The following is a 10,693-nucleotide window of genomic DNA, read 5'->3' as shown; positions in this document are numbered from 1 at the left end:
ACGGCCGAGAGGAGGGCCGCTGCTCCTCCTTCTCCTCCTCCTCTTCCTCCTCCTCCTCTGCTGCGGCTCAAAGCGGGGTCCCTCCGGGCCCCACGATCCACGCGACGTCCCGCACCGGTGACCTAGCATCGACGTTCCGCCTGTTCATCACGCTGACGGTAGAGAACATCCTGGAGATGACGAATCGGGAGGGTCGTCGAAAATACGGCGACGATTGGAAAAGGATGGACCGACCGGCGCGCCTACGTAGGGCTGCTGATCTTATCCTATGGGACGCCGAGAGCGGCCGGGCGATATTTCATGCCACGATGCCCCTAAAACTCTTCCACACGTACTCCAGACTGCTGCGCTTCGACGACCGCGAGACGAGACGCACGAGACGAGCCACGGACAAATTGGTGGCCGTGCGAGAGGTCTGGGACGCGTGGGTGTCACGGCTACCGCACCTCTACAACCCGGGGCCCGAAGTGACCGTGGACGAGCAACTGGTTCCGTTCAGAGGTTAGTCTTTTTAATATTATTGTTATGTTATGTTATGTTATGTAGATAGCGGCTGCTAGTCCTCGTCCTCATCTCATCTCCTCTCATCTCTTCTCCTCCTGTTTTTCTCCCTAGGCCGGTGTCCGTTCCGTCAGTACATGCCCAGCAAGCCGGCGAAATACGGGATCAAGTCGTGGGTGGCCTGCGATGCGAAATCCAGCTACGCTTGAAAGATGCAAGTGTACACCAGAAAGCCGAGCGGCGGACGCCCAGAACGGAACGGAGCTCACCGTGGTCGGCACGGTTCGGAAGAACAAGCCCGAGCTCCCGACCGGGCTGCTCGCAGTCAAGGGAAGAGAGGTGTTCTCATCCAAGTTCGCATTCACGCCCACCGCCACTCTGGTGTCCTACATCCCAAAGAAAAACAGGAACGTGGTGCTCCTGAGCACCACGACCGCGAGGACAGGAAACCGGTCATCGTCCTGGACTACAACCGCAACAAAGGTGGCATGGACAACCTAGACAAGGTGATCGGAATGTACAGCTGCAGGAGGATGACCGCACGCTGGCCCCTGGTCGTCTTTCACAACATTCTCGACGTCTCTTCCTACAATGCCTTTGTGATATGGAGAGAGATCAACCCAGACTGGATGCCGGGCAAGCGGAACAAGCGGAGGGTGTTCCTAGAGCAGCTGGGAAAGGCTCCCGTGACACGAAGGGAGTGCATCCCCCGCACGGAAGCGTCCGCCGCGGTTGTGAAGGCTGTAAAAGCCACCGCCGCCACCGCCGCCGCACAGAGAGCTCTTGACCACGACGACTACGACACTCGACCCGAGCGTCCGGCCTCCTCCTTAGCCCTAGCAGCAGCCCCGCTTGGGGCGAGTAAGAGGAAGAGGTGTCAGATATGCCATTTCTTGGGAAATTGAAGACAAGGTTAAGCAATCGCACACTGAATATCCTTGTCCCAGTGCCTGTCCTGATAACCGCTTGTATGTTCCTGCCACCCTGGGATCTCAGGTTTTTCAATGGGGTCACTCATCACGCCTTGCCTGTCACCCTGGAGTGAGACGCACCCTTGCCCTGCTGCGCCAGCGTTTCTGGGGGCCCTCCATGGAAGAAGACACAGGGACGTCATCTCTGATGGGGGGCCCCAATTTACCTCTCGTTTCTGGTCTGAGTTCTGCAGGCTCCTGGGAGCGTCATTCAGTCTGTCTTCGGGGTTTCACCCCCAGTCCAATGGTCATTCAGAACAAATGAACAAGGAGATGGAGACTGTGCTAGGCTGTCTCTCGTCCTGCAACCCTTCCTCCTGGTCCAAACAACTCATCTGGTCAAACATTATATATTATCAAATAGACACTCAATTGAGTAATTGTAGCCTAATATTGCTGACATAGCTTTAGACAACACCAAATACACAGTCAAATACACAAGTAAACGGTATGTCCAGGGGCATTTATTAATTTCACACCAGGGTAAATAAGGAAAATCAGTAATATTTGCTTAAACTATTGTATCTTGGAACTCTAAACAAATCACACCCATTCAGGCTATTCTGCTCATTCACTGACCCTGCCCCGGAACTGTTTGGTGACCCCCTCACCAAACCTCTGGTGTAAACCACAAAGGTGTGATTCCATTTTTCATATCCAATTTTCATTAAAAAAAATGTATTTCATTATAAAACGAGTTACGACTAAATTCCTCGATTTTTGGAGAAAAACATATTGATGAAAAAAATGGATGTTTAACTTGTACTATGTAAAATAATTGAAGATTAGCAATACTTGTATACCCTATCCCTCAGACCTTGTTAAAACTTGAGATTAAATTGTTACATGCATATAAGCAATATCAATCTATTTTCCACACCCTTTAGTCAAGTGATGGATTATATCATGGAAATAATCCAAAGCATAAAATTTAAAAATCAAAATACTCACTGCCACATGCCATCCACTCAAAAGCAGCTAAATAAATATTAAGACTATAAGATACACATTTTTGAAGTCAATCAGGTTACATCAAAATCCATATAACCTGATCAGCACTGTGAAATATTCAGACAATCAGATGTCCTCTGGAATATCTTGAAGATCTGAAAAACAAAATTCAAAAACAATTTAGTCCTGTTCCCCAAAAGTGAAAAGACCATTGTGTCTTGATTCTATAATTAAACAAATTTCAATTTCAAGTTTCAACACAACAGTACGATATAATAATGAAATATCATGTATTCAGAGCTTACACACATTCCAGTCTTGTTGTTATTGTAATTTGTTTGGTACTGCTGCTTGAATTTGCCAGCAAATAACTTTCAGACTTCACACCTGACCTGAGGGGAGGAGGATGAATGTGTTGTAAAGGGAATGGTTTTGGCTTTGATCTAGCCTTTCTGTCAAGTAAAGACATCAGACAAGGAGAGCTGCTGCTCGAAAATCATCAAAGTTATAGGGTTATTGTAATAAAATTGTTGAGATCTTAAATAAACCAATGCTATTGATTGCAGTTACTAAAGTGACAAACCTATAATATCCAAATAATGTCTGTGCTAATGCAGGTGAATCAATGACATTTGAAATTGAAAAGCTTGGATGCTCAGCATTATTTCACGTATGAATCAAAAGCACACAGCTTCAGGCTGCTAGCAGTGGTCTGAAGACAACTGTAATGGAACATTTTTCCATTATACCACACTATATAATATCTCTGCTTATGCATACTATTTCTGCTTGTGTAAACTGCCAAGATGACATCAGGGCCACAAATCTGAGACTGTGCTCATCTCTCTCTCTCTCTCTCTCTCTCTCTCTCTCTCTCTCTCTCTCTCTCTCTCTCTCTCTCTCTCTCTCTCTCTCTCTCTCTCACACACACCTGCATCTGTTTCTTTCTCATTCCCTCTGCAGAATGCTCTACTCATGCTGTATGATTGTCTGACCTTCCTTGCAAGGAATAAAGTATACTTAAAAGACTATTATTCTATAATCTCTTTATTTCAGAAGTCTCACCAGGTCAAATTTCCATCACACAACCCTGCCAGGATGCTTTGTTATTAGAGGAGCAGTTAAGTTCAGTAACATCGCTGCTATACGTGGGTTCAATCAAGTGCATCGTGTGTCTTCAAAGAGGGAGGGGGGATGCAATATGAAATTATGTGAAAATACGGGATTATCATGCAAAAAAAGATGGCTAGCGCGGTCGCAATCTTTTGTTCTAAGGTTGTTGTGATAAAAGTGACCATAATACATTGAAATGATATTAAACTACGATTTTACAATCATTATTGTAATTTTTAAATCCTTATTAATGGAGAAAATACTATATTTGTGGGTCTCTCTCCCAGCTTGCCAGTGATTCGCAAGGCATTCTGGATACCCCTCAGCCTGAAGTGTGGGTCTAAAAAATCTCAGTTTTAAAGCCCTATCCCTTAGCCCTACCCCCCGTCCCAACAGGGATTGGGACAGCCTATCCCTACACGTGAACGCGCATAAACGAATGGGAAGGGCTAAGGGGTGAAATGGGATTGGGCCCAATTTACCCCCCAAAATAATTATGTCCATGTTGACTTTTCTTGAAGATTTCTGCAGTGTTCAAGTCAAAGTGACATTTACAATCAATGACTTTGCCAACTCACTGATCATTAACGGGGAGAGTGGGAGTGATGCAGATCTTCTGAAATCAATGAAAATTCTTTTTTGTTTTGGTGATGTTTAGCCTTAAATCATGGTCATCACACCAGTGGACAAATTCATCAGGCCAATGGAATGTTTCCTAATCATAAAGTAGGCTGATGATTACCACATCATCAGCAAATTTATGGATGTGTCCATCACTATATTGACCACTGCAGTCATTGCAGAGGTTGCACAGTAATGGAAAGAAAATACATTCTTGTGGTGACGAAAGGTCAATAAATAAAAGTCTTGATTTATTTTTGCATCAGGCACAATGATGGATTCCTTTTGGAGTTGCGGGACCTATTACTGACCAGATTTCTTAAGCTGTCTGTGTTGAGAGAGAATTCTGTGTTCACATTTGTGTAAGACAGATCTAAATATTCAATTCCAAAACTTGATTTGGGGCAGTCAACAAATCGCAATTAAAATCTGTCGGTAGGGATAATAATGTCCTCACAGTGACTAATGTGTCTAGACGATACATCAACCATCTCAACATTGTCATGAGCAGAGTCCAAGAAACAGACCAATCGGTGCATACCAGACATCTCTCTCATTCGGCAGTAGCACTTTCAGTCCAGACCTTTATCTTTCTAGACAAGATCTTCCCTAATTAAGAGAGTTATATGTATTATAAACAATCTACTTGTGACATTAAGCAGATTGTTTAGCTTTCCTTACACGCAAAGCACCAGACCTCAAATTTTGTAGGCTAACCCTATTTATTAATGTAACGGTTACCAGACTAGTAAACAAGTAGGCGATGCAGTAATTTACTGCCCTCTGCCATCTTTTCAATTACGTCCTTATTGTCAAGTGCCATTAGAATCTCCTTCTCAGTTGCCACAACCAAAACAGTGAATGTATGATATTTCCAAAGGCTTTTATGTTGACATTCTACATCAGATTGTCATGATATTGTCTGGTTGACAATTTGAGGTGGTGAACTGTCATTGTGAAGTGAAATTAGTCTGTAGAATCAGAATCTGTAGTTTTGCAATTACGGTCTGTTATTTTATTGCGAGAATGCTTGAAAGTTTTTCTTCATTATAAAGTTTGACTAATTATTCACACAGTGGTAATGACAAATCATAAATTATTTAAAGGTTCAGTGTGTAAGATTTAGGTGAAAGGGATTTTGGCAGTAGACCATGCCATGGAGCTCTCACCACAGCAACCAGAGACAAACCATTCGGGTTTCATAATCACTTTATTAAATAATGTGAAAACACAAATTCACCAACTCTAAACGTATAGTGCCAGCTATTTCCGCTGGCCCCTGGCTTTGCAGCTCAGGTTAGTTCAGTGTCTCTGTGTGATGGTGTCTCTCCGCGTGTCTCGGTCCTGAGTGTCCCCCTCTGGCAGCTCCGCGGCTGCCTTTTGAACCCAGGGAGAGTTGATTGGCCAACTAGTCTCAGCTGTGCCAATCCCCTCTCCCTGGAGGTGCTCACTGAGCCACCTCCACAGGGATCTATTGGCAGAAATTGAATATAAAATAATCCTAGTGATGTTTTCACTAGTGTGTGATCTTCTAAATTGTACGAATTGTTTTTTTCTTTACCCTAGAGTGGGCCCTTTATATTTAAATACTTTAAATTTACATCAGGAGCAGGTCCTCTCTATGGAGGCTGCCATGTTTTTTACAATAGCCCAGACTGGACAAACGAAACACCTTTTGATATTTTATGACAACTGAAGATTACCTCAGGTTCTCTTTCATGTTTGGAAGGGGAGGGTGAGGTGAGGGGTATTCAGCTGCAACATTCAACTTCACCACTAGATGTCACAAAATTCTACACACTGAACCTTCAAATCTCAATTTTCTCTGAAATAGTTTCACACACAGTCATAATTTTGTATCATTATTTTTATTTACTGATTATCAGTACTTCATTCAGTTAAATTAATTTAGTGTATTTTAATCAATTAATCAATTGGTTACCTCATTAATTCATGAATGCATTCACAGAATGAACAAATGTGACGTCCCATTTATTTTGAAATCACTCTAACATGCCTGTTAGTTAATGCTAAGAAACAATATGCACAGTGAAATGAGTGGGAGCTAGTTGTACCGCAGTTCTGTACTGCTGTACGGTTTGAGAGTCACTTGACTGACCTGGGGCATCATTTATAAAACAGTGCATAGGATTCTTACTAAAGGCACAAAAGGGCCAAAAAATGACGTATGCAAATAAATATTCAGATTTATGAAAACGTGTAGTAGCACACCTAAAGGTAATGTTCCCTTTATAAATCACACTCCACCTGGAAACGTGCATGCATGATCCACCCTCTACATGCCCACATTCAACCATAAATGGTCAATGCAAAGCACTTCATGAATAAAAAATTCTCCTGCTGACCAATGGGTTTCCATGGTGAATCATGGTATCAAGCAATGAAAAGAAGAAGCGAAACTCTCTGATACTGACATTGAGGTGTTTGTTAGTGAGGTGGAGGTGAAGAAAGACAAATTGTTAGGTGGCCACACCGTCAGTGTCAGGGTTTCGTATTTGCCAGTGTTTAGGTTCCACCTCTTTTTGAAGAAGTGTTTTCTGTTTATTAGTACATCCCTGTGTTTATGTTTGTTTGAGTTGTTCCTGTGTTTCATGTTTTCACACTCCGTGCTCTTCCTCAACCCTCCAACCCCATCCTCAAACCCGTACGTGGGAAGCCGCCTGGCTCTTGGAGGACCCTGCAGCCTCCAGAAAGTTTCCGCTGTGGGTGGCAGACGTCGGAGCAAAAACCACTCACCTCTACAGCCTGCTCTCAGGCACCAGCCTCCAGCCCCATCCTCAAACCCGTACGCGGGAAGCCGCCTGGCTCTTGGGGGACCCCGCAGCCTCCAAAAAATGTCCGCTGTGGGTGGCAGACGTTGGAGAGAGGGCGTCCACAGCAGGAACCCCTCTCCTCTGCAGCCTGCTCACAGGCACCAGCTACCTCCAGTCCTGACTGGGCCACAGCCACCTCCAGTCCTGGCTGGGTCGCAGTCTTCTCCTGTCCAGCGCCGGAGGGTCCCGGCAGACGCCACACCTGTTCCGGCGTTGGGGATCCCGGCACTCATCACTTCAACTCCGGTACCGTGCCGGAGGCTCCCGGCAGACGCCACTCCCGGCAGACGCCACTCCTGTTCCTGCGCCGGAGGGTCCCGGCAGACGTCACGCCTGTTCCGGCGTCGGGGGTCCCGGCAGCAACCACGCCAGTCCCAGTTCCTGTTCTGCGCCGGACGGTCCCAGCAGGCGCCACTCCTGTTCCGGCGTCAGGGGTCCCGGCAGCAACCACGCCAGTCCCAGTTCCTGTTCTGGCATCGGGGGTCCCGGCAGCGTACACTCCAGTCCCTGTCCCGCTCCGCAGGGTCCCGGCTGACGTCACTCCAGTTCTGGCGTTGGGGGTCCCGGCAGCGTACACTCCAGTCCCTGTTCCGCGCCGGAGGGTCCCGGCAGACGCCACTCCTGTTCCAGCGTCGGGGTTCCCCGCAGAGTCCACTCCAGTTCTGGCGTCGGGGGTCTGAGGTCTACGCCCCTTGATGTTTCTGGACAGCTGCAGAAGCGGCTATCTCCTGAGTCCCCGTGCTTCGTCCCTGACCGGCCTCTGGGCCGTCCACCTGAGCCCTTGTTCCCTGTTCCTGAACGGCCACGGTGCCGTCCGCCCGAATCTTTGTTCTCGGCCCCTGACCGGCCTCCACGCCGCCCGCCTGAGACTCTGTACTCTGTCCCTGATCGGCCTCCGGGCCGTCCGCCGGAGTCCCAGTGCTTCGTCCCTGACCGGCCTCTGGGCCGTCCACCTGAGCCCTTGTACTCTGTCTCTGATCGGCCACCGCGCCGCCCGCCCGAGACTCTGTACTCTGTCCCTGAGCGGCCACGGTGCTGTCTGCCCGAATCTTTGTACTCTGCCCCTGAGCGGCCACGGTGCCGCCCGCCCGAGCCTCAGTACTCTTCCCCTGACTGGCCTCCGCACCGCCCGCCCGAGCCCCGGTGGTTCCACCTCTTTTTGAAGAAGTGTTTTCTGTTTATTAGTACATCCCTGTGTTTATGTTTGTTTGAGTTGTTCCTGTGTTTCAGTGTACCTGTGTCCAATTGCCCCTGCCTTCCCTGTGTGTCTGTATTTAAGCCTCAGTGCTTCCCTTTGTCCTTGTCGGATCGTTGTCGTATGTTTGGTGTGATCTCTTGTCTAACCGTCGTTATCTCCCGTCCTGGTATCCTGTCCTGATCTCCTGTGTTTTTCGTATCCAGTGTCTCCTCTGCACCCCCTGTGTAAGCTTCCTGTGTTTTCTCCCGTGTGCTTTAGTTGTCTGTTAAAGACTCTGTTTTCATTAAAATTACACTTTTTGTTAATACTCTGCATCTGGGTCCTACTGCTTCACCGCACCCTGACAGTCAGGGGCTAAGGAGCGCAGCAGACTACGCAGTGGAGTTTTGGACCTTGGCAGCTGATGCTCATGGGATGAGCATTCACTAAGAGGGGTATTTTTGAAAGGGTTAAATGAACAGCTTAAGGATGAACTTGCCTCCAGGGATGAACCTGAAAGTCTCAACTCCCTCATCTCTCTAACTATCAGGTTGGACAATCACCTACGTGAACGCCGCCTGGAGAAATCCTCTCATTCGCAGCCAGTCACCAGCACTCACATCATGCCCACAACTCGCGCCACAGTTGGTCCACAACAAACCTCCACTATTCAGCCCAGCTTGGCCACTGCTTCTCCAGAGGACAAACCCATGCAACTTGGCAGGGCCTGACTAACTCCTGCGGAGCGTCTACGTCGCAACCAGGCCGGTGAGTGCATATATTGTGGTCAAATGGGTCATTTCCTTGTGACTTGCTCGATTCTGCCAAAAGACCAGGCTCGTCCGTAAAAGTGGGGGTACTGATGAGCCAAGCCAGCCACTTCCCCCCCACCTAAATCCCAGTTACAAGTTTCAGCTACTATTTGCTCCAATCAGTTGTCTCTGCCCCTCCTAGCTCTTTTCGACTCGGGTGCCGAAGATAATTTCCTTGACTACGATGTTGCTATACAGTCAGCTTTAGTCCTCGAGCCCTTAAAGGCACCCTTGAATGCTAATGCTCTGGATGGTAGGTTTTTAGCAAAGATAACCCACCAAACTACTCCCCTCACCCTCGTCCTCTCTGGTAACCACCGTGAAACCATTTGCCTCAAGATAATTTCAGCTCCAAATTCACCCCTAGTTCTTGGTCACCCATGGTTGAAGAAACACAACCCCCACATAGATTGGGCAGCAGGGAGAATCGTAGGTTGGAGCAGTTTGTCACTCTACGTACTCTAGAGTACCAAGATTTAGGTGAGGTATTTAGCAAAGACCGAGCACTTTCTCTACCCCCCATAGACCTTATGATTGTGCTATTGACCTGCTCCTTGGTTCCACTCTGCCCGCTAGCCGTCTATATAATCTCTCGCACCCTGAACGAGAGGCCATGGAAAGTTATATTAAAGAATTCTTAGCAGCTGGAATAATCCGCCCATCCTCTTCCCCTCTCTGTGCTGTTTTTTTCTTTGTTGAGAAGAAGGATAAGACTCTCCGCCATTGCATTGACTTCCGTGGCCTGAATAACATCACTATCAAGAACAAATACCCCCTTCCATTAATCCATTAATTTTGAACCCCTTCAGGGAGCCTCTGTCTTCTCTAAGCTGGACCTCCGCAATGCTTTCCATCTTGTGCGGATTTGGGATGGGGATGAATGGAAGACGGCTTTTAACACACCCCTAGGGCATTTTGAATATGGTAAATGGTTTTGTATTTAAATAGCGCTTTTCTAGTCTTGATGACCACTGAAAGCTCTTTACAGTACAGTTTTACATTCACCCATTCACACACACATTCATACAGTGCATCTATTAGCAGCACTTTCTTGTTCTATGAGGGGCAATTCTTTGCAATTTTTCAGGGACTGGTGAATGATGTCCTTCGTGACTTCCTTAACCTTTTTGTTTATTTAGATGACATCCTCATTTTCTCCAAAGACCTCAGTGAACATGTGTCCCATGTCCAACTAGTTCTCCAGAGACTACTAGAAAATAAGCTTTTTGTCAAAGCAGAGAAGTGCAAGTTTCACACCAGCTCTGTCAGTTTCCTGGGGTACATCGAGGGTGAGCAGGTGAAGACAGACCCCAAAAAAATCAAAGCGGTATCTGAGTGGCCCACTCCCACTACTCGCAAGAAATTGCGAGTAGTTTTCTTGGTTTTGCAAACTTCTATCGCCGATTCATCAAGGGTTTCAGTCAAGTAGCAGCTCCCCTCTCTAAACTAACTTCTTCCTCTGTGCAGTTTTCCTGGACACCGGAGGCAGAGGCAGCATTTTGCAAGCTCAAGAATCTCTTCATCTCTGCTTCGGTGCTAGTTCAACCAGAACCCTCTCTGCAGTTTGTAGTGGAAGTGGATGCCTCGGATACTGGGGTAGGAGCTGTTCTATCCCAACCTTCTGGTCCAGATCACAAGCTTCACCCATGTGCCTATTATTCTCGTTGCTTGTCACCTGCTGAAAGAAATTATGATGTTGGGAACAGGGAATTG

At 47.0% G+C, this 10,693-nt stretch overlaps 1 protein-coding gene across 1 annotated transcript in view; it reads right to left on the bottom strand.

Moving 5' to 3' along the window:
* Positions 1–1,916: 1,916 nt before the first annotated feature.
* The window catches only part of arhgef1a (Rho guanine nucleotide exchange factor (GEF) 1a), an 88,346-nt gene continuing 79,569 nt past the window's right edge, over positions 1,917–10,693 (bottom strand). The window contains exon 22 of the mRNA XM_035183421.2: positions 1,917–2,578. Within this exon, the coding sequence (XP_035039312.1) occupies positions 2,550–2,578 (29 nt within the window). The 3' untranslated portion in view covers positions 1,917–2,549. The remainder of the gene's footprint in view (positions 2,579–10,693) is intronic.

Source organism: Hippoglossus stenolepis, chromosome 17, assembly GCF_022539355.2.
Source record: "Hippoglossus stenolepis isolate QCI-W04-F060 chromosome 17, HSTE1.2, whole genome shotgun sequence".
NCBI lineage: Eukaryota > Metazoa > Chordata > Actinopteri > Pleuronectiformes > Pleuronectidae > Hippoglossus > Hippoglossus stenolepis.
This window is presented reverse-complemented; position numbering and strand designations above follow the sequence as displayed.